Raw genomic sequence first — 24,499 nt, 5'->3', positions numbered from 1 at the left:
GGTTTTACCTTACATCAAAATAGTTGTGTTCAGAATGAAGGTCAGACTTAGAGAATGCTTAGCATTTAGATAATTTAAAATTTGGCCCTATTCTGTACAGCAGCCTTCACAAAATGAACAAGAATGGGATCAACCTGGAACTGGTGACTTTTAAAGAAAACCCACTAGGCTAATGATCCAGCATGGTAATTCCTGCATTGCTGTTAGACTTGTCTAACCAAAATCTCTGCAGAAATAAAAAAAGAAACTGGAGAAGGGCAAACCGGTGAGCTGAATGGAGCAGGTCAGGATGTCTGCTATTGAAAGAAAGTGTTCAATCAGAGTTGTTCATACAAGCTAGGTACTAGGTTACAGATTATTGGAAGTGCTAGACACTTGGAAGCTTTTATATTCTTTCTAATGGCAGAACTATATACAGTATTTCTTAACATACACCACACTTCGTAATTCCCTTTTAGTCCAAACAGAATCTTCATTACCCTATTCCTGCTCACCAGAAAAATGAGAGAATTAATTTAAAGCTGTGGATAGATATTTTCAAATCTAAAGCAGGTGACTGTACCTAAAGATTATGTGTTAGAAATATTTCTAAAAACATACTAATGCTGAAAGAGTAATTCAGGTACTTAAGTTTGTGTATACTCAAAATATTAATGCTCTGAAGGCACCATTATGTTAAGATTTATTCTGAATTCCAGACATAGGTGAGTAGTATTTCTCAAAACTGGTATTGAAATAGTGTAACAACTAATTATGTTAGTAGGGAATGTTCTGTATCATGTAGAGAAATACACACATGACTATATGTTCATTGTCATTTGAAATTCACTGATAGTGGATGCCTGATTGCCATGCGTGAGTTCATTTTCCCCATCTATTCAAACACCTCTTCAACACAGTGATTGTATGTGTCACGCAGAAACAAGTTAAACTCTTAGGTTTCAGCTCTTATGTCTGTTGCAAATCTAATGTCACACCAGAATGTCTCTGATAGTGGGAGTTCCCAGGAGGGCAGTGGGTGATTTGCACCATCAAACTGGGCGAGTTAAGGAATAGAAAGTAATTGTTCCGTTTAACAAAAGGGTTAGCAAAGGTCCTGGCATTTTTTTTTTTTCCCAAGATGATTACAATGCTAAATACTGGAGAAAGAAAAAGCTATTAGACTCCCTGTTGCCTTCTTATCATTTGAGAAAACTTTGAGATGCCTGACATCAGCATTTAAGTACTGAATTCTTCAGGCTTTATTCTGGCAAAACCCCACTTTTGAGGGACAGCAGAGCTCCTCTGGTTGTTTCCCCGGAGAAAGATCTCTAAACTTTTGCTCTTAGTTGTAAATAGAAATGTTTTCTGTATGTGACTAAATACTTACCTACTTCTGTGGCTTAACGCATGGACAGCATGGATGAGAAATAGACAAATGGATTAGACTGTAAAAGGAGTAACTTCTGCTAAAACATTTTTTGTCAGCATTTAGTAAGGAGGGAAGTATTTTTCTTAGTTTCATGGTTATCTCAAGTGTGAGGGACTGTTAGTTGTCTTTGACTAGATAAGAGAAATATGTGAAAATGGATTTCAAAAATGCTGCTAGATGTGGTTCTGGGAGGGGGAATTACCATTTGCCCTAGCTTTGGAGGGAATTCTTTTGTAGATTTAAGATGTTTATTAAATAAAACAATTTCCTGATAAACAGATCATGAAAGATAAATCAATTAGGGTAATAATGAGAACACCAGAACACTGTCTTGAACTGGTTTTGTTTAAAGGGAGACTGTGTGAGATGTCTGCTGGAGAAAAGACTTCTGCAGCTTATACAATTTAAACGTTGTCATACTTCAGCCTTTGAAGAAGCAATACGTTTTTTGTTGAATTGTGTATTGAATTAAATTATTAAAAATAATGTTATTTCTGTGGAGTATGAAGTGTGGTAGTCTTGTCCAAAATGAACAACAAGCTTTAGCTTGGACTTTTTCAGGTCCTCTCTCAGTGGAGATGTTTATATCAAAAATATTTCCCAATTAAATAAATACACCCTTTAATATTTTCTGCCAAGTTTCATGCCACATTTCAGCTTGCATTTTCATGGAAGTAAACATGGAAAATGCTGTGAGCATCAAGCTCAAAACAAACCTCCTGTGTCAACTCTTTTATTGTATACTTTGACCATTCCAAATTTCGTACTACCATGATGTACTTACCAGTGAAGAACCAGTGTGCCAGACTAAACTATAACCACTCTTTCAGCTCTTTGACAGCGACCCAATATATGTTATAAAACTTTAGGTCTTACTTAAAGGAGTTTAACGCTGATATGTTGTTTGGGGTGTGGGTAGGTGTTCCCTTTCTGATCCAGCTGTGCCAGTAGAAGAGGTTGCTGCAGTGAGCCCCCCCCCCGTTGTTTGTAACTGTTTTCCCTGTTATTGCCACTCAGATGTGCCAGCAAAGCTACTCTTGTAAACGTTACCTGTTTCAACCAAATAAGTATCGTGAACTAAGATACACTATACAAATTATGTGTCATGTTGTAGTGAGGCATATTTGTCATCTGCAGTATCTCCCACCCCATACCCCAGTGAACTTCTGGGATCTGTCCAGCTGCCGCTGCCATAGACGTGCAGCCTCCCTTTCTGATAGCGACAGTGAAAACTGCAGCCAGTAGGATTTGGACATAGTCTCTTTCTTACCCAGCTTTGCTAAAGCTCTTTAGGTCAGCCTGGCTCATGTCTGAGGAGTCAGCAATTCTCTGTGGGCAGGGAGGAGTTGAAGGTAATGGTGATTTGGCTGGGGCTGGCTTTACCTGATCACCTGACACAGTTCACAGAGTACGTGTCTACCTGTGCCTTAGCAGTAGGTGCACTTTAATTTAAAACATACTTGAACTTACCATAGTGTTGATTTTGGTTTTTAAGCATAATTTGAAAATTCATTTATCTTGACTGTGAATTTGAATTGGTATAGTTACAGTTCTTAATACAGTCTGCCTTTGGCCAGCGTTTAGAGCATAACATCTTTAGTATTGGGTCTCTTACTCCCTAAAATTAAAAGCAAAACCCGCACAATAGTTTGATATCCTCAGCAGAAGCAATAACAATACAGAAAAGATAGACTGATGCATTTTCAACTTGCATTATCTCGCAATGTGAATTTTGTCCAACATAATTGATTTACAAGACCTTCTCTTCAGTTCCTTTAAATTTCACAGTTTTTAACACAGTAGACTACAATTTTCTGTGAAAAGCATGTGCCCAGGACTGAATTGTTTGGTGTGTTTTTAAAAAAAAAAAAAAAAAAAAAAACCCAAACCCAAAACTTTGGACATTTGTGGGTTGTTTGCTGTGGCTGCCACCAGCAGCTGCTGCACCAGGAGCTGTGACAGAAGGCAGTCTGCCTGGCTTCCCTGCTCTGACTGTTCCCCCTGCTGGTGTCCAGGGAGCAGAGAGGGGGGAAGAGCTGCCTGTTGTGCACAGAAGAATGAGAAAACAACAGAAGGGGACAGAGGAGAGGGCAACTGAGGGGTGAGAAGTCTACTGTCAGTCAGGAGCGTGGGTGAGTCTGTTAGAGATGCTGGGACTGAAAAGCCAGGGATGCCGGGAGAGCTGGTGTAGCCCTAGGGGAAGCTGGGTCAGAAGTAGAACTGGCTGGAAATCACTAGATTCTCACTGCTGAAAAACTGGGATATAACCTATGCTTCAAGTTCAGTATTACGCTGCTGTCAGCGAATAACTGAAACTCAGTGGCAAAGTGAGCGCTTTATCTCTCGCTTTGGGGAACAGAAACTAGGTGGTGACGGCATACTACCCTTAGTAATCAACTATTGCAAGAGGTCTGTGCTATGTCACAACCATCAGACCTCACGTACAAACTGTGTGGATCCCAGAAGATTGCATTTCTGGACTTGGGCAGAAGTGGGTTTGCTTTTTTTGATATGTAAATGGATAAAAATAATACTTAATATGAACTTTGTTCAGTGAAGCACAACAACCTTTATGTTGCTTGCAAGTCTAATACTCAGACATTGACAAGTTAAAAAATTAAGATTGACTTCCTATAGAGTGTGGTTTTATGACTATTTATGACCTTTTCTTATATAACACTAAGATATTTACAAAATTAGTAATTTGAAAAAGAAATCTGGGGTTTCTTCTATGCAGCTGAGCAAGTACCTGTTGTAACAGTGTGTATGAAAGCAAGACACATGTGTTGTCTTGAAAAGGAATTTTAAACTGTGACTGTTTTATACAGACATTATCAGAGTAAACAGACATTAGAGAATTCTCAGGACAGTAGCAACTACATGTATTTTTCACCTGCACTGGAAGCAGAGAGATCTGTGGGTTAAGGGGACAAAAACTGTCAGCTAGTCAAGAAATGACAAGTAGCTGCTATGCCTCCTTCAGAGATACCACGTTGTGAAGACCAAGATGAATTTTCATATTCAAGGGTGGTGGAAGAGGGGATGCCTGGCACAGCATTTGGCTGTAAAAAGGTAAAAGGGATTTGGGAGACAGAGCAGGAAGGATCAGTTTTGTAATTTGGCCCCCAGCCTCATCTCTTGTTCTCTAGGTGTTCCTGTGGGAAGAAAGCTTTGGAAATATTTTCAGGAGTACTACAAACAATTCAGAAAGTATGCACTTAAAATGACATTTACTTCTTCAAAATGTACTATTATTTGTAGTTATCATTAAAATGTATTCATTTTTATATTGTATAGATCTGCCAAGTGGTCCACATACTTACCGCTTAGAAGATCTTGCCTATACTAGAAGTGGAGACAAAGGCAACTCTGCAAACATAGGTATTGTTCTTTTTCTTGCTTTCTGAAGTGATGTAAGATTTTTATATAAAGACTTGCGTATCAAGTGCTCTTCTTAATTTTTTGAAAGCTCTCACATCACTTGATTTTTTTTTTTTAATTGTCTCTATGCTGAAACAAAAAATAATGCACATAAACCAAGGATCTTTACTAGTGAAACATCTGTACTTTTCTGTTTAGCAGCTGTTGAAATCTGAGGTACTAAGAAAAAACACTTGCATGTCATACTACAAAAAAAGGGTTGCAAAGTCAAGCTTCCCAAAGTTAAGAAATGCTTTTTTAAGCTTTCCTTTACACATTAGTTGCTACTCCTTCATGTGTATGTGTTATGTAATATAATCTCTTAGTTGTCTGATCGTAATATTTCTATACATGAATTTTGTAACATGTATATGGCTAAAACGTTGACAGTGTTAAGAAATACCAAAGTGTTCTTGCATGTAATAGAACATTTTTATTGTATTGTTAATCCAAATGGTGTATTTCAGTGTGCAGTCTCTTTACATTGATTGTGCTGCTTCTTGCATTGTTTAATAATTCCTTCTATTCCTTACTTCTGCATGCAACAATTGGCTCTCTTGTTGGAAGATGAGAGCGTGTGGTGTTCAAAGCTCAGTATGAATTAAAGGTGCGTTTGGGATTTGATTTGCTATTAGCTGTCATGCTAAAACTGGTTAATTTTGTTCATTTATATTTAGGAATATAGTTTTCTTGTTCTTATTTGTGAAACTGGTTTTTGGGTTGAAGAATGAAGGAATGTTGATTTTTTTTTTTCTTTTTTTTTTTCTTTCCCTATGGTTGACCACTCTTGCAATGCAGCATTGCCAAATCATGATGATGCATAGCTAATGGACTTCCTTAGATACAAAGGCACTACTGCTTTATTAAGGAACAACAATAACAGCAACAAACTTGACCTCTAAGATTAATTTAGCTTTGAAGTCCACAGATAAAAAGATCCCTGTGACACAAATCTGCTCTCTTGATCCTGCTGTGGAACCTCAGCTTCAGCATAAAGTTATCTGAAGTTTATGAAAGCGTATTTACAGCAATAAAAATGTAATTGTGATTTCTCACACTTACGTCAGGATCTCACGCAAGGAGTAGGGCAAGGACCAAACCTTTGGTCACTGAGCATGCCTTGTTATCGTTAATTGCAATTACTTGTCTAAGCCTTGCAAACCATTTAGGGGGAAGAGAACTTCCTGTGGGTTGCTTGTTGTGATGTTGTTGTTCTTTAGGTGTCTTTCGGGGACTGTTTGCAGCCAGAAAAAGTCCAATAATCGCTTAGTCTGGGAGCGTTCTTTCATGTCATGCTCCTTACTACCTCCCTACTGACAGAGGGAAAGCTGTTCTACTATTGTTTTTTATTCAAGAGCTCATTAAAGAGGATCCATATGTACAGTTTCAGTTAAGAGGAGGATCTCAAATCAGTTTTGAAAGGATAAATACAAATTGGTTTTAACAGCTTCTATTCCAACTAACACCCATTACACCTAACAGGTGTGATAGCACGGCATCCCCTCTACTATCCATACCTAAAGAAGACTTTAACTGCTCAAGCCCTGGAGAAGTACTTCCAACACCTTTTAGAGCAAGAAAAACCTGAAGAAGAACTAGTAAGAAGGTGAGTAGCTTGCTGCTTGGTCCAGTTGTACAGTGGATACACATGATGGTATCAGAAGTTATCTTAAAGTATGTTAACATAAATATTGCAAACCTGTGTGTATTGTCTTCAGTATTTTTTATATATCTATCTTTTTAAATAACAACATGAGCAATAGTCATTGAAAAAGAACATGAACTTGGGCTTCTCCTGAAGCTGGACAAAGGCAGTGAATCCATTTAGTGAAGGCATTTAAATTCCCAGAATTAGCATATTAGTGTTGGGGCTGTTTCTTTGTTTTGCTCCAGTACAGAATGTCTGTAGAAATAGAAGTAACTTCTAATGTCCTTTGAGAAATGTATCTTTCCATTGTTTTTGAACCATTTGGAGACTGCAGGAGCCTTCGTAACTGAAGCTTCCCAGGCCTCAGAGCCACTACAGAACTGGGAGTTTGAAATCCTTAAAATGCCACCTGAAAGACATTCACACAGCCAATATAGAGAGACTGGAGCCCAGACTTACCTGATTGTGCATCACAAATCTATCCCTATCTCTGCAAAACATTTTAATCTTCAGGAAGTTCATTCACTTTAGAGAAAGTATTTCTTTTGAGTACCCCACTCTCACCCACTTTTTGTCACTATTCCAAGCCAGAATTTAAAGAAAAAAACACAGCTAATTTCCCTTTTTAAAATATGGAAGAGAATACATCCTAAACAGGACACTTTTACCTGGTATTCATCTGCAAAAGAACATGCTCTGCCAGCAGACAGCATACGTAACATTTTTGTTTTCATGGTATCTTCAGCTGATGCTTAGGGTGTTTCCTGGGGACTGGCAAATGAGACACATACTGTTGTAGCATGAGGTAAAATGGCTTGTTCTCTTAAGGATGTCCAATAAAACAGTCAACAGATTTTAAACCTTTTTCTCTCTTTAAAAACAAACAAAAGCTTAATATTGCAACATACCATTCAGTCTTCTAAAACCTGCTTTGTTACAAAGTCAATTATTCTGCAAATATGGAGATTCTGTCAAAATCATTATGTATTTCCATGAGTAATGGATAAACTGTTAAGTGTCTTTTTGCTTATTCAAAGAGCTTGAGTCAGAAAGGTGCAGCTCAGAACTCAGAGAGCTTGGAGTTATTTTAACCCCTGATCTTTGAGTTGCAAGTGCTGTTCTTTGTCTTCCTAAGCAGCTCAGTGCAGATCTCACCCACTGTTTCATAAGTGCTAACAAATACATGTATCTAATAAATTGTCATACCAAGAAATGTAATTGAATTTCCTCTGAAACAGCAGAGAAGGGAAGAAATCAAAAATGTCATGCCTTTTAATGATACTTCTGGAAACTGATTGATTGTTGTTCTTTAATGCTGTTTATGTTCAAAAATAAAAGTTGAAATTTGCTGTGTCTGGATGAAGCCAATTTATTTTGATTAATTAGATTATCTGTTCCTGGGCTTGGCTTCCTTTAATGATGTGATAATGGAGCTCTGTGAGTGAATTGAAAAACTACTGGGTAAAAAGAATAAATCCTTTTGTGGAAGTATTTAGGATTATAAGGATTATGCTCATGTGCTTCAGATTGTATAGTTTCTTTTTAAATTACTTGTTTATTTTTTAGTTTTAACTGTCATAAAAACAGCTAGCTTACTCTTTCATTTTCCTTAATTTTCTCTATTTAAATTATGAGTGATTAAAAAAATCTGTATTAGATTTGCTACAAAAATCATACCAACCATATAGCTCTGCCTCACTACAGAACAGAGATTGTCAGCTGGTTGCCTTCCATTTTCATTAAAGCTAATAAACAGGTGTACTAAACACAGAAAATGTGGGATTATCCTGATAGAGAACACTGAAAACTTGAAAACTTCCAGATTTTCAGGTAACATAATAACAAAAGATGGTCTTTCAAACTCACCCCCCATGCCCCAAACCGCCAAGCTTACGTGATTGCTTCCCCCCTTATGCAGAGTACATTCTTAACACGTCTGATAATCTTAAGATACAGAATAAGAAACTTTTCAGTTAGTGGTATTAGATCAGTCATTTAAGAAGGATAGTAAAATTATCCTGTGAGAATTTGCTTGTTTCATCTTCTGAAATACGGTTATCTTTATGTTCTGAGAGCATTCCAATGTTCAGAAATAAAACAGTGACAGTTGATTTCTTCTTATGGGATATTTTTACTAAGAGCTGAAGAACAAGCAACATGGATACTGATGCTTCTAGATTGCTTTCTTTGTACATATATTTATTATAGGGGAAGAAAAAATACTTCTCTATAATGTATCTCATATGCAAACACCTCTTCAAGACTATTGATTCAGTTCCTGCTTTCCTCTGATAGGAGGAATCCTATATTTTTCCTTGATTTAAATGCCTTAAATATTTCTGTACCATTATTATTTCCATGCATTTTAACGGGAAATTCACAGGGAAACCTGACTACTTTGAATATGTACGGATAGCACTTTAAAGGAAGCAGTTAAGTAGGCACCCCATTGTGCATAAGCATATGAGTTCAGCTAGAACAGTGAATTTTCCTTGTTTTACTTGTTTCTATCACAGACTTAATATTCTTTGAAGGGTTTGTTTGTTTTCTGTGCTTTTTAAAAGCAGCTCTTAAAGCTTTAGATTGAATTGTACAATTAGATATTTTCTTCCTTTAGATCTCAGTTAATTAAACACAATTGTTTAATTATGCTGGGTAAGTGCATGCCAACATTTTGGTTAATGTATTGTTACTGCTTAACATTATAAAATATAAAACTATTATGATGGTTATAGTGGTTTTTCTTTTAATTGTGGGAGTGTATTTTTTGTGTGGAAATACTCTGGATGCTCAGATGCTTCTGACAGGCCTTAAAATATTGAAAATGCTGACCTTTATATATTATTTTTTAATCCTTCTTTTAGTTAGAGTATCTCACTGTAAATATTTCTTCAAAGTACTTGAAGTGAATGTGCCATTCTGCAATGTTCCAAATTAAGATCTGTTGCTTATATTACATACTCTCTGTGCCAGAATTACTGCAGAAAGTGAAATTAAATTCTTCCACTCTTTTTGTCATTTGCTTCTGCTTTAGTATGGTCTTCAATTTCTCTCCTGATTTGTTTAAATGATTGATTTTCATGAAACTTCTTTTGAGAGCTGAGGTATTAGCTTCTGGAATACATATTCCATTAGTCTAGTTCTTGTGGAGAGATCTGCCAATTGTGAAATTGCTTGCTGCCTGAAGTCTTTGCCAGTTTTTCAGAATAAAACTTACAGTGCAGTATTTTGGGTGACCTCTAGCTTTCATGGTATGTGGTTACTGGTAATTTTTATTGAGTTTTTTAGTTGAAAATTTTGTGGGGTCCTCTGATCCTACTATGTAGTTGATTATGATATTAAATTTAGTAAATTATGTAGATGAGTTACTGTGGAAATTGCTTTATTCTTCATATTCCTGTTGTCTAGTAGAGCACTGTTGGATCAATTGAACTTTCCTGCCTTCCCAATGAATTTGCCTTGAAGCGTGATAACATTGCCAAGCAACTAGTTTTCGAGGGAGGTCAACAGAATGCTAACACCAGTTTTCTTCTTAACAACTGTTAATACTAAAATAGAGTGTGGTAATGAAAGAATAGAAGGAACAGTGAAAAATCCTTGCCTGGGAAACAGGTGCAGACACTCCATGACTGCTGCTTGCAAGAGTATAACGAGAATTGAAATGTTTGCCAGGCCGCTCAGCAGAATCATCTCTTTCCATGAAAGGTTTGGGTCGTATGCCCAAGCTACAAGGGCATACAGAGCTGTGAATATCAGCAACAGCTGTAACTTTCACGATACTAAAAAGGAGCTGAAAAAGATAAACCTCAGAGTGACAAAATCAGCAGTACAAGAGCACTACAAGAAGTTCCAGCTATTTCAGAGGACAGATTTGAAGAATCTGTCCCAAACAGATGAAGATCAGATAGGTGACTGCAGAAAAATAGGTGGTGTTGGAGGAAGCGTGATTTAAATTGCAGTAGTCAAACATCTGGAAACAGAGCAAGAACTGGGTATCATCTTCTTCCATTATTCCTCATGTCTTGCTGATGTTCTGATTAAGTTCTTTTCCTATGGAGAAAAGGAAAGCTATTGAGTCCTTAGACAAAGAAAATATTGGAGGAAGGCAAAAACAAAGAAAAACAAGAATACAAGGAAGATGACAAAACACTGAAAAACTGTGCAAGGAGAGGCAAATGGAAATATACGGTAGACCTATTTATGGAATTTGAAACAACTTTGTTAGGAAACCACAGAGCCATTTGCCAAACTTCTACAAAAGTTTCCAAATTGGAACTGCACCAGTCAAAAGCAAGGATGGAAAAATGCTTATAGTGCAATGGAACAGAAACATAGGTCTGTCACACTAAAATAAAATTTTACCTGAACAAAGTACATGACTCCAAGAAAGCATTGAAATGTAGCTTTACTTTTCATTTGTTATAAAATTGTACATAAGAGTTTGACCTAGTGGCTCAGTTATTTCTCAGTAATAAAGAGGATGACTTCCCAATTAGCTGGCAGCCTTTGTTAGCAAAAGTGAGTTCCAGGAATTAAGTGATTATATTTTTCAGTATCAGAACTAGGAAATAATAAAAATGCTTCCTTCTGCCCACTGGGTTCTCTGAGTTCATATTGGATCTTGAACCTCTTGCCTACGGAGCTTTCTATAGGGGCTTTAACTCTTAGGAAAAAAAAAAAAGTAGAAAACAACCTCATTAGAAATGAATGACTTTTGAAGTTGAGTAAGAGGAGAATGATTACTTCATGGTCCTACTTTAAAACTATTAAGGGCTGTTGATTTGGAGTAAGGGGAAGGAACAAGAAGTCAGGAAAGGCCATGCGTTAATCTCCAGTTAACTTTTAGGCTTGACTTAGCAGTGGGATGGCATCAGAAGCATGAAATTTTTGCATGCTGTCTTTTGCTTGATGTTCTGTACAAGTGTTTCTTACAAAATCTCCTGAGACACAATGTGTAGATTTTATTTTACAGATATGAGTTGCCAGGAATCCATGGATTAAATTTTGTTCTGAAGAATTCCCTTGGTGGTGGTGGCATAGCATCCCTAAGAAGTGACCCACAGGCATGTATCAAAGCATTGATTTTAATGTAGTTATCTCTTATAACTATGTATTACACAGTCTCTATAACCAACTTTTGGGCTGGAACTGTAAGCGTTTGGTTTTAACTTCTTAGTTCCTTTTAATTTCCTGTTAATATACATTAGCTACTTAATTGTTCTAAGGTTTGAAAACAACATAGGGTTGATTAAATCAACATAGAAAGTTGATTTAGAATATTTGGTGAAAAAGATGTGTACAAGGAACTATTAAGAGAGTCTGCAAATCAGTTATGCTCTTTGCGATGTGCTACCTGTGTTTTTAGATGCACCAGCAAAATTGCCTTTAAAAAAGGCTGTCATTGTTTTGGAGAATGCAGTTTTACTAGACAATTCCGATTAAGTGTTTCCTAGTACGTACAGGAACCACTAACTGTATGACAACTCCTCTAGCTTAGCCTGTGACTCTGGTAGTTAAAATACTGATGATTAATGCAAATCTGAAAAAGAAAAATAGATGGATAGGAGATCTTTCGTGTTGATGACATTATGTGAATCTGAAAGTAACATTTTTTTGCAGGTGTACAATTTGAGTATTAAATGTTTGAAACATCTAAACCTGGAGATGAGATTCCTTAATGTGGCAATCCTATGGCTACAGAAAAGCACAGTTCTGTCACCATAGGCTGAGAAATGCTTAAGTGTACAAATAATCTCAGCATAGTCAAGAAGACTGTTGACAAAATAAGATGATGCTATGTATTAATCAGCAGAATTGAACCAAAAATAAATTTATTTTAGCACTAGGTACCAAATTGAAGAACCTATTCAATCTGTTCAGGTTTAGCTTGAAAACTCAACTGTGTAGTTTTACTTAATTATATTGATTCAGGAGTGAGTAAATCAAATAAATGGAAAAGGTAAATACATCTTGGGATAACCTGCAATCCAAGGCTTGATAAAATTCACCCAAAATTTGTTGAGTATTTATGTCTACATATACTTACTTAAAAAATTCACAAAACATACTGAATTCTTACACTGATTATAGGAAAAATATCCTATTAAACCATTTTTAAGAACTTAATTTACAAAGGTGGTATATTCAGATAGTAAAATAAAAGTGTTGGTTTGGATTTTTTTTCTTACAGGGCAAAGCACTTGGACAGATGCTGCTGGATTTCCAGATAAAAAATGTTCCTGATTTAAAATCGCTGATAGAGTAACAGGTGTCTAATATATATGCTTTTAACACTGAGTGGTATAAAAACATGCTATAAACAAGAACTGGCTTCTTGAGTGAGATTTTTTTTTTTTAAAGTCAAAGACTAGAAATTAGTGACAGTTATCTCTCAGAGATTTAGCTATATGGCACAGATTAGCAAATGTTTTGAGTAATACCAGACTAATAGCTTTGTCTGTGACTGATAACATTTCTTGTTTAGATAATACATTGGATGAAGAATTAATTTATTTCCTGTAAAATAGAATTAATCAAATTGCAACATAACATTTAATTATGAAACAAGATAATCTTTGTTCCAAGATGGAAGTCACCTCCTGCTCAGTCCATCTCTCTTTTCCTTCTCTCAGTCTTTATCTGAAAATTAAATGGACCGATACAGTTGAGCTTCTGTGAGCTGTGTTTGTCCTGTGCATAGACTGAGGCTGGGTAACCTGTTGTGCACTGCTATGAAGTCAGCGCTGTCTGGTACTGGGGAACACCTTCCCCCACTGGGTAATAAAGAAAAGTAATAATTGTTACCGTTATAGAGTGACTGGTCATAAATGCTGACCTTTGGTGGTGGTCCACCAAACCTCCAGCACTTTGTCCAGTTAATGACAGACTTTATTATTACAGTTTCCAACATCTCTTACTAATTAATCCATCAGTTCAAAGTACTGACTAATAGTAAATCGCAGATCTTGACATGGGAATAAATTTGAAGATGAGGAAAGGAGATTGCTGTGAGCTAGTCTGCCTGCTCGCACTTTCTTGTGATGGCGCAATCCTGGCAGGAAGGAAGCAGGGCCAGGTGGTGGAGGGATACCTGGTTTTATTTCAGGGCTGTTAAGTCCTCATTTTGTGCAGCCTGGATTAAGTTCATTTGACTGTTGTTTGCATTGCCCGTCCCACAGAAAGGTCCACAAACTTTTCACAGAAGGGTCTGTCTCCTGCTGTGAAGGAATACCATGTTGCATGCAGTGTGCTCCATCTGTCTTCTGACTCCCATTTATCACCTCCCCATCTCCCTTCCTGCACAATATGACTAGCATGTTCAAATTATGATGCTCCTAAACTTCTTCACCTGATTAAGCAGAGACTTAAAATCCTATCATACTTCCTGGGACAGTATCAAGGTGGAAAGTCTGGCACAGTAACTGTATTTCCTTTGCAGAAGCCATAGAAATACTATTCTGCATGTTCAGGCATTTTATATTCAGAAATTAATCTTTTCCTTTATTTTGGGGAGACTGTATTAATTGTTTACTGCTGCCAGAATGAGACATTACTAATACCAGATAAAATGAAAATACGTATTTTTCAATTGTCACCAAAACTATGTTAGTTGTTCCTAAATCTCAATCTGTGCTACCACTGTTACTAATTTCCTAGTCTCTTGCTTGCTAATAAGGACTATACAACGAATTGTTCCCACCTTTTCTGTGGTATTGTTCATTTGAATTGAAGGTATCATAAGTGAATGCTTTATCCATCTAAACATACTATTCTCTTAGCGAGTCATAAGTACTATCTGTGTATACAGCGTGATTAGTCTAGTTGTAAAAAATGAGTCATTACTTCATTGCAGAAAAATACCCAACTTAATAACTTCAAAGGGAAAATGTCATGCTGGTTTTACTATGTTTACAGTCATTGTTAGAAAACTCCTGTTAATAATTGGGAAGCCTATTAGTTTAGCAAAACAGACAAAGGTATTGAAAGGAAATAAAGCAAAAGTGATAGACCCCAGTAGCAAACCTAAAAAGGATAAAAAGGCTACAGTAAATACTTGCAGTTCACTCAGTATGCTGCTTAAGTAACTGTAAATGCATATGCAATAATTTTTGAATAAAAGTGGACATTTATAAAGTATACATTTGTTTTAGTCGTTTATGTTATTTTTTTCTACTGGAAGAGAGTGATACTTAGTTCAAAGGTTCTTTGTTTTAGGGTTGTTTCACTTGCCTGCAATTTCATGCATTGTCTTGCTGGTTCCCTTCTTCCTTCAGATTTTGTCTGTTCTGTCCCTAGTCTTTGTTAAATACAAAAACTGAAAAAGTAAATGATACTGTTTTCTAGAGAGCTGGCCATTTACAGCTCTACAATGGAAGCTGTAATTTGCTGAAAAGAGTGGTACACTGTTCAAATGGATTGGATATGGGAATACAAAGGCGTTATTTTTTTTATCTCTGGAATTGTGCTTTTGGATGCTGTGAAACCATCTTTCACAAACACGTTCTCTGTCTGTTATTTCTTTCAGTGCACCAGCTCAAACCAAGCTTTTCAGATACTTTTCTTATGTATTATAGCCTCCAAAAATCCCTATCCAAATATTTTATTCTCCTTGACCTCCTTAACATGTTTCAAATTCATGAACCTGTACTTGTTCTTGCAGTCCCAGCTGACCCGAAAGCTTGTTAAAGCTGCATTTGTTTCTTCATCAACGGTAATTGAGAAAGGTTTGATAAAATGTAAATTGTACTTGAATATGAGCATGTGTGCAGTCAGTATGTTTAACTTCAGTCAGTTAAATGCATCTTGCCTGCTTGTTAAACCAGGGCTGTTCCTTATACAGGCAAGAACTTACTCTTCCTTTCCTGCTTTTTCCCTGCTGTGTTAGCTGTGAGAGCAGGATGGAAATAGTAAATCTTAGCATATAAAATAAGGTTCCATCTAATACACGAGTTTCAATGTAATGGAAACTGGCTCACACCTCTTACCTGAGAAGTTTTTGTGCTGTGGCTCATCTCCACTGTAAAACAAAGGCTGCATTCTCTTACCTCTTACAGATTTCTTACTGCATCTTACCTAACTCATGGTAAATAAATCATGGGTTTTGTCACGAAATTATTCTATAGCAGCTAATGGTCCAGGTACTTTGTCAGTGTTTGCTGGTTTAATATTTCAAAGTGATTTTCCCACTGCAATTTGTGTACTAAAGGTACAAAAGTTGTTCTACAAAAGTGACCCAAGATAAAGGATGTGCCAGACTGAGGCACAAAGTATATTTTCAGTTTCGCCATCTCCAATGAAGCCATTTTTCCACTAAAAATACAGGGTGTTTTTTTTCCCATTGAGAGCAGAGGAAAAATAATTGTAAGTGTACCTTTTAAGTTTGGTTTTGCATCACGGCAGTTTGAAACTAACAGGAGTGCAGCCTTTAAGGTCTGAAAGCAGAAAATGTTAGCTTGCAGCTTGCCATTCAAGGATCTGAATGGTTCCATTCAGAAATGACTTTGGTATGAAGCACTTTGCACACAGCGCTGCTCACAACAGTTGCAAGGTAGTGGCGAATCATTGCCAGGGTGGAGTCACTTGCTGGAGCTCGGTACCTGTGCTGGCTGGAGGAGCGAAGCCGTTTCACAGACCTCTGCTGTGTCATGTCTTTTGTGCTTGTTGTGTTGGGGTTGGGGGCCTGAGAGTGAGTGGTTTGGGGGGCAGGGTGAGGGGAGGCTCGTTAGTGCCTCGGGTATGAGGAAATTACACTGCAGCAATGTCACACCTCTCACCTTATTTCTTTGAAACTCTCCCATGCAGTAAGACTTTGAGTCATCGTCTTAGGTTTCATCCTGGTTTCCTGTCCGGATTTACTTGAAATGGACCCTGTCGATTTGGGGATTAAAGCTAACTGGCATTAAGGAAGCAAACAAAGGATGCCTCCAAGTAAAAGATCCCATTGGGAAATGTCTGTTTCTGCCAGGGAGTTCAGTTGAATTCCTCTCCCTTCCTTTGGGCAGGGATCTGAACTGTAGGACTGAAGCATCTAACACCTATTTCAACAAAGACCATCCAGACACCCCCTTGACAGCTCAGGGGAAGGGGGGGGTGCTTAAGATGGCAGCACAGGGCAGGACTGGTGCTTATCCTCTACCCTTGCAGGAGGGAGATGGGAACCTTTCTGTGCCAGGACTTTCTGTGGAGTCAAGTCATCTGGCTGTGGCACGATGCTCCAGCTCTGGACCAGCCATTGTGACCATCACCAAATGGGTGAGACCCTTTATCACGATGAGAGGCTTTAATATGTTCTTTTTCCACTGTTCCTTAAAAATACACTACTTAAAAATGAGAAAAGCTGCCCCTCCTCCCCCCATTTTTACTTACTAGTAGCAAAAGCTTCAAACTTTCTAAATGTATTTAAACACCTGGATTTGAAAATTACATAATTGTGCGGCTGCTGCCTAATCCATGAGGTTCCTACTAGCATCATAAGCCACATCTATAAGGTATTTTCTCTTTTGTAAGTGACACAATTTGAAGTAGGGGGCTTGACAGGGCTAAGCCTCTGTTGCATAAAAATTTGGCTGAGACTCTCCAGAGAAAAATCCCAAATGCCTGAACACTCTGGTAGGAAGAGCTGGGGCTCTGGCCTGGAATCAGCAACCAAGCGAGGTGAGGATAATCTTCAGTTCCCCCGGAAGCTGCTCTCCGCTCTGAGCAGGAAGCGGCAGGAGGGCAGTACCAGCCATCATTTTTTGTTGGCAAGCAGTGACGTAAACTGCTCTCCTGAAATATTTTCTTCACTGAGGAGTGGAAAATTTGCTTTGGGTCATTGATAAGCCTCATCTTTCCTGTGCACAAAATCCTGCCTGAACTTAGTATCCATGGTGGTAGGAGGCTCTCACCTGCTGCGTCCTTCACATCCCCTTTGCCTTTCTATTCATACCAGAGCTGTTGTTCCTTGATGGAAAGAAAAGGGATGATGAACCTTTTCTCTCTTTTGCTGGTGTGACCAGAGGGGTTCTACAGCTTGAGGGTGGTCTACTAGGGATTTCATTCTTGATCCACAGGCTCTCAGGTTTAAAGTGACTGAGGAGGGAAAAATAACTTGCTGTTTCAACAGCGTTTGCCTGCGGCAGGGCGCCAAGCTGTTACATGCTAGCGCTCCTCTGCTTGCTTCCCTTTTTTTGTACTTGGCATCGTTTATGTTGCGGCGTTTCCCTGAGTGTCCACACCCTGCAGGAGGATGGATCAGGCACGTTGGCAGCTTTAGAGCCTGGGTTCGGGGGAAGATGCTCTAACAAACTAATGCTTCTCCAGCATTGCTCCCCCCCGCCCCGGCCCACTCCGAGTTTCTCACAGAGGCGAAAGCTTCCCACCTCCCCCCCGCAGCCGGAGCGGCAGCGGCGCGAACAAAAGTCGGGGCGAGGCGGCGGGGACTCGGGGAAAGGCTGCAGCCCCCTGCCCTGCCACTCTCCGGGCCCTGTCATCTTCCAGGTAAGATGAATGTCTGTCCCATCCATCATCCCGCAGTTCCTGAGGGGGCGGGCATTTGCTCGGCTGCTGAAAATTACTAGCCTCAGACGGGGCGGCTTTGTTGACCTGACAGGGCTGCTCTTTTGTGGGCGCTGTTGCCAGGATTTAGTCATTTACATAATGGATTAGCATGAGAGAAAACGCACGGGAACGGCTCGCCGCCTTTTCCCACTCTTTCTTAGCCGGCGGACCTTGCGGACGCGTTAGTTTAGGTTCTCTCCCTCGCAGACCTGTTTTCCCCCGCGGAAGAAAGGCGCGCTCAGGCGCCACCGCTCCGCTCCCCTCGGGCTCCCGCCACCGAGCGAGCACCCCGGCACCCCCGGGCCGGGCGCCCCTCGCCCCCCTCACCGCGGGGCGGCGGCCGGGGGGGGGGCGCCCGGAGCCCCTCAGCGCCCATGAGCGGGGGAAGGCGAACGGAGCGGCTGCGGCCCGGGGCGCCCCCGGCTGCGCTCCCCGGGGCGGACGGAGCGCGATTTTCCTCGCCCTTCCACCTGGGCGGAGGCGGGGGAGAGCCGCGGGGGGCACCTGGCCCCAGGGGCCGGCCCGCGGGCGCTGGGGCCGGGCCGGGGGCCGCCGTGTCGGCTCCCCGCGCCCCCCAATAAAGCCCGGCCGCTGGTCGGGGCGGGCGCTCCCCGCACGCCTCTCACCCGGTGGGCTGGACCGGGTGCCCGCCCCGCCCCGCCCCGCCCCGCCCGGTAGCCTTGAAAAGCGGGGCCGGGCGGCCGGCGCTGCTCGGTGGCAGCGAGGGCTCCCCCCGCCGACCATGAAGAACTCGGTGCCGCAGGCGGCCTCGCTGCTGCTGGAGAAGCTGCTGCTCCTCGTCCACGTCCGGCCGCTGCCCGCCGGCTCCGGCGGGGAACAGCCGCCGCCGCCGGCCCCCGACTACCACGACACTAGCTGCTTCCAGCGGGGTGACCTGCTGGAGGTGCCCCGCACCCTCTTCATCCACTTCGGGATCTACCTGGGCGAGAACCGCGTCGCCCACCTGATGCCCGACATCCTGCCCGCCCTCACCGGCGACCGCCGGCAGATCCAGCGGGTGGTGACCAACAAGCGGCTCATCCTGGGCGTCATCGCCAGGACGGCCAGCATCCGCGTGGACACGGTGGAGGACTTCGCCTACGGCGGCAGCATCCTGGTCAACCACATGGACCGGCTCTTCGAGGACCAGGTGCTGGGCAGCGAGGAGGCGGCCCGCCGGGCGGAGAAGCTGGTGGGCGCCACGGCCTACAGCCTGCTCTGGAACAACTGCGAGCACTTCGTCACCTACTGCCGATACGGAGCCCCGGTCAGCTTCCAGACCGACAAGGTACGGCCGGGCGCGGCCGGGGAGCCCCGCGGGCCGCCGCTCCGCCGGGAGAGGCGGTGGCTGGCTCCGGGGGCGGTGCTGCCCTTCCTGGCGGCGGCCCCGGCCCCGCCGGGCGCTCCGCTCCCCGAAACTAGGTCAGCCGCCGCCGCAGGCCCCCGGGAGGTGCCGCCCGGTGCCGCCGCCCCCGGCCGGAGCGGGCGGCCCTGCGGCCCGCAGCGGGCTCGGAGAGGCGGGCGGCCTGGCCCGCGGCTTGGCTTCGAGGGGCGAGGAAGGTGCAGCTCAATTCCTGGGGCAGGGAATAGGCCTTGAAAACGCTCCGGGGCCGCTCGCTCCCGCCGGAGCCGCAGGCGGCACTTGGGGCTACGGGCCAGACTTGTCACCTGCGCTGGGCTTGGCGTGAGGGCTGGGGTGGCCCCCGTTGCCCTGTAACCGAGAGAGAGCGTGGACATCCCCAGCTGACCCGTTAGAGCTTTCCTCTTTAACCCGCATCTTTTCCTTTTTTTTTTTTTTTTTTTTTTCTTTTCCAGTTCTGTGAGACTCTGAAGATGATTATTCGGGACCAGAGGAGTGTTCTTGCTTCAGTGCTTGTGGGATTAGCATCAATAGTCTGCCTAGGTTTGGCACCCTCCACCACGCTCCCCACTATCTTTATTCCCTTCTTTCTGTGGATGGCTGGCTAACAGCCTTCCCGGAGGCTCGTGGCCAGCATCTGTATATACGTTGTATACTACTGTATTTATGAAAGCACAGATTTCTCCTTGGCATCATGTAAAGTTTCTTAACCTTGTGTGCCATTTTTAAATACAACTCTGTCTAGAACACAGTGCACAAGGCATAGCTTACTGTGTAAGCCAAATAATAGATTTCCTGAAAATCTCAGTTGGTACATCTTAACACACCTTTAAATCATGAAAAAGTAGGGTTGTGATGCAGTTCTGCTCCTTGCCCTTAACTGTAAGTGATTCCGGTAATATCCTTCATGTTCTTCAATTTCTTAGCTGCATACCCAGCTGCTGTAACTACTAATAAAAATGGATGACAGAGTTCCACGAAGTGATGGATATGAGAACAAACTACTTACCTCTGCCTTTGATAAATATAGTCTATATTCAGAAGTTATTGTTTCCATTCCTAAATTACTCTTTAGTGGAGATACAAGTAAGTAAATTGACTCTTTCTGATAGCAAAGAATAAAAACCAACCCCAGGCTGAGTGCTGTGTACTGCAGGAGCACATCTGGCAGGATTGGCTACAGTCATTTCCCTTCTGGGAAATGTTCACAAATCTCTCACTTGTATTAATTGCATAAACACTTGCTACTGTATTGAACAACTTTTTAGTTGGGTTAGTGGTAAGGAAAGACAGCAATTCCTCAGCGTTTTCCTTGCTACTGATAGTGGTTAGTATGGCTAATATAAATGGCTACAGAGGGTTTCAGGGGACACAGGAAGAAACTAGCCTGCTTTATGACAACTAGTGACATACAAACGTCAGAAATTTCCACCGTTCCAGAGCACACAGGGAGGAGGAGGAGGACAGACACCAATTTAGCTCCTACCTTCCCTCAGTGACAGGACCTGTGTGGGTGCTATACAGCATCAGGGATCACTGGACCAGTTTCTGTAGTGGCTATACTGTCATTTTGGATATTGCCTTAAAACAAGATGCCTCTCAGTGAAAGACTTTTTATACTCACCTCTTGTGAATAATTATTCACTTGCAAGCCAGCAGTTGGTGCTAAAAATGTTTCGTCTTCAATGTTTAGGTCTTTCTGTTTATCAAGAATGTGTAAAGTTGGATTTGAAATCACCTAGCCAATTGTTTGAGTACTAAAAACCTTTGCCATTTTTTTTCTTAGCAATGTCTTGATGTATTCAGAGAAATTGTTCAGCTCCTGGAATGCCTTGCATGTGATACATGCACTTACAGGTTCACACGCTATGCTTGCTTTCCTTTCTAGTCAAAGGTGAATACGATGGGGTCTTCACCAAAGACTGAACCTCAGATCTACTACTTTTTATCAGTGGTGTTCAGTATCCTGTCATCTGCTCTGCTACTGAAGTGTTCACTTTCCCCATTTTTAGAGAGACTCATTTTAACTATGCTATAAACCCCCTTCTCCTTCCCCTCGACCCTACAGCTGCTCCAAGATTGGATTCTTGTACTATGATTCCACTTGGCTGCTCTCTAATCATCTTTCTTCTTCTGGCTGCTCCACTATAACCGATGAAGAATGTAAAGACTGGGGTGAAATTCCAGGCTCGTAGGAAACAGCAGCATGACTGCTGCTGCCATCAACTGAGAGGGGACTTCAGCCCAGCTTTCAGTACATGTTCAGTCTGCAGCGCAGCTCCAAGCAGCTGGATATCAATTACTGTTGGATCCTTGTAAACAACTTCTGTTCTGCTTTCAAAGATTGCAAGGTTCAGTGTAACTGTTTCTGGTAAACTTTTAAAATTAAGGTGGTTTTTAATTAACATGAATTTCTTTTTCATAGTGTATGCATTATTAATATTTACATAAATTCCAGTGTGGGTTTTTTTACTTGCTGTGTGTATGGTATGAACTGTAGTCATTACTGTAATTATATAAATAGAATTTATTCATTTAAAAACATCTACTGGCCTCTTGAAATTGAGTATAATGCTATAGCATTTCTCTAACATATCCCAGTAGGGCACTGAACAGGCCATTAACATGCAGTTACATGGTGTCTGATTACAGGTGGGCTTTTCTTTTCCCCTTTATTTACTGGGGATTTATAAAAATTCCAGTAATTCTTATGATTCACTTATACAATAAACAGCGGGGTCATGACCAGTAACCAAATCATAAGTGAGATTGTTGGAAGGCAGAGAAGTGTTCCTGCTCTAGCTTCAATATCAAAGGACCAGTGCTCCTGCTTTGCTAATGCTGTTGAGCAAGAAGCATCCAGATTAGACCGGGGGACTAAACTGGGATTTTCATAGGTGTCTATGAAAGAAATGAAAGCAGTTCCTTGCGGACTTCCATCTGCATTAGTATAGAATTTTCCTTCAACGTGTAAAGTTTTAAGCTTATGAAATACTGTGAAACGGTCTAGGATGCCTTGCTGTATCCTTTCATGAAAGACAAGTAATAATGTGGGCATAGGAACAGAAACTGACCTGCATGTTTAAGAGTTTTTCCTACCAACTATAATTCCAGCAGAGATCTGCAAATTTTGTTAAAGTCAGGCATGAGTCAGATCAGTCATACTCTGAGGGGAAAAACAAGACTAGCAGGCATGAATTCTCATGCTCAGCTCAGCGGGTGGTGGTTGTGCTCTGAAATATTTTGGTAAATGTCAGTGTCCACCTTTTTTATGTAATTACTTGAGTAAAAATAAGCACTTGCCTTAGGTGGAGCATTGCATTTCAGACTTCAGCTCAACTGTGATGCCATTGAATTGAAGGAGCTAGTTATAATAAGAAAAACACAGAAAACTGGAGCAGTTCAGCTGTTCGGAAATGTATGTGCTTAGAAGTGAAATTGTTCATCGGTAACTGTAAGTGATGGTGATGGGGAGTGTAAATCCAGAGCTGCAGCTCATTTTAGTGGTGGGGCTGTTTTGAAAAGACGTGTGGTTAAACCAGAATATGTAATGGAGGAGTATAACCATCACCCCTGTGCCACTGGGAAAGGCAAGTAGTGAAGACATCAAGTTAAAAGGATAGATGTTTCACTTCAGGCTTTCCAAAGAAAACTAAAATGAGCGTTCACAAGGCTTGAAATGTTTTTACAAAACCTGTGTTTTAAAAGGAAAAAAAAACCCAACTTGCTAAATGAAGACATTAGAACAGTGAGCTTTCTGTTTGTATTTATTTTAGCTTGGAACATAAATGATTACTCATTTTGTGGTGAACAGTCATCTGCTGCTTGATTTCACCTTTGGGTCTTCCAGTACTGAAGGAGAATGCTACATATAAATACCATTCAGGCTTTTAATGAAAACAAAATCATAGCTATACTTGTTAAAGTCTGAGGGGGTGGGGAAGAGTGAATTAAACTTGTGTGTGACTTGACATCATCCAGACAGGTTTTAGAAAGCAAGTTGCAGCAACAAGAAACATTAGAACTGTGATCTCTAGAAATGATATGGTGTTATATTATTTATTGCATGTTCTCACATTAAATAGTGTCACACACCACTGAATGATACAGAACTGTGTTAGACAGTCACTAGTTAGCATCTCCTTTATCCACTGAAATAAAAAAATAATTGAAAAGTTCTCAGGTGACTCTAGGAGCTGTTTGCTTCTTATGCTTTGTAAGAGCTTAGGACCTGATTCCTCTCAGCACTTAACTGTTACAAATGGGCTTAATGATGGGAATCGAACATACAAAAGCTTAGTAGTTTTGAGGGTCTTTGCTGCAGTGCATTGCACTCTCCTTGTAAGCCTTACAGAAATCTTTCAGAACTCTGTGCTGGTAAAATAAACTCCTCTGCTGTAGGAACAGATCACTAAGAGTATCTGAGGGCTATTTTTGGCATAATTTCTTAAAAATCGATGCTGTGCTGTGTTTTGTGGCTTAGCTTCACTTCTGAAGTCAAGGGAGCATTCAGGATATGGTCCTGAGTGCTCAGAAACTGGGAAAGGAGGGAAAGAGGGGTGATCTTTAGGAGACTTAAATCAGAATTACATTGATTGCAGTACCGCAGTTCTGCCTGTGACAAAACTCATGATTTATGTTTACTGTTTCTGTGTCTCATAGGGTAGAAAACTTTCTCTAAAATGTTCTCTAGCTTTTTAGTGTTTTCCCCGTTTATTAGGGAACTTTAACCCTGTGACCTTGTTCTAGTAATTGCCTCTTCTCTATCCTAGATCTGTGAATTGGAAAACAGTTGGTGGGTGCTCTGTGATACTGCGATTTGGAGCAAATCAGCTGCATAGTTCCCTACAACTACATCATGACACCTACACTTTAGGTGCTTGGTCTGAATGAGGCAGTGAAAGTGCAGGAGGCAGATAATGTAGGTTTATTTGACTTGCAAGGGCAGCGCATATTAAGTGTGCTGAAGGACCAGCCCGTGAACGCAGAGGTGTGTGCCTGTGAAGACTCAGATGCTGCTTGGTTGGGCACACTGGGCACAGGGATGTGTCTGCTCTCCAGTCCCCAGCTGGATTTTAAGGGTCTTGAGATGGGGTTGCATGTTAGGGCCAAGATTAAATGG

At 41.1% G+C, this 24,499-nt stretch overlaps 2 protein-coding genes across 6 annotated transcripts in view; both read left to right on the top strand.

The window, feature by feature from the left end:
• The window catches only part of LOC141922892 (uncharacterized), a 64,776-nt gene extending 50,161 nt beyond the window's left edge, over positions 1–14,615 (top strand). For 2 of the 5 annotated variants that reach the window (XM_074822972.1, XM_074822971.1), the window contains exons 17-20: positions 4,709–4,792; positions 6,314–6,437; positions 11,452–11,542; positions 12,670–14,615. In XM_074822972.1, the coding sequence (XP_074679073.1) occupies positions 4,709–4,792; positions 6,314–6,437; positions 11,452–11,542; positions 12,670–12,744 (374 nt within the window). In that variant the 3' untranslated portion in view covers positions 12,745–14,615. The other 3 variants (XR_012623133.1, XR_012623134.1, XM_074822973.1) reach the window with 3 other exon arrangements.
• A 4,095-nt stretch (positions 14,616–18,710) lies between these two features.
• On the top strand, positions 18,711–23,555 carry LRAT (lecithin retinol acyltransferase). The gene is made up of 2 exons (XM_074822970.1): positions 18,711–19,305; positions 19,833–23,555. Exons 1-2 carry the CDS (start codon positions 18,760–18,762, stop codon positions 19,983–19,985), a joined length of 699 nt encoding a protein of 232 aa, XP_074679071.1. The 5' UTR covers positions 18,711–18,759; the 3' UTR covers positions 19,986–23,555.
• The last annotated feature ends 944 nt before the right edge of the window (positions 23,556–24,499 follow it).

This window comes from Strix aluco, chromosome 4 (assembly GCF_031877795.1).
Source record: "Strix aluco isolate bStrAlu1 chromosome 4, bStrAlu1.hap1, whole genome shotgun sequence".
NCBI lineage: Eukaryota > Metazoa > Chordata > Aves > Strigiformes > Strigidae > Strix > Strix aluco.
The sequence above is the reverse complement of the archived record's forward strand: the minus strand, read 5'-3'. Positions and strand labels throughout refer to the sequence as shown.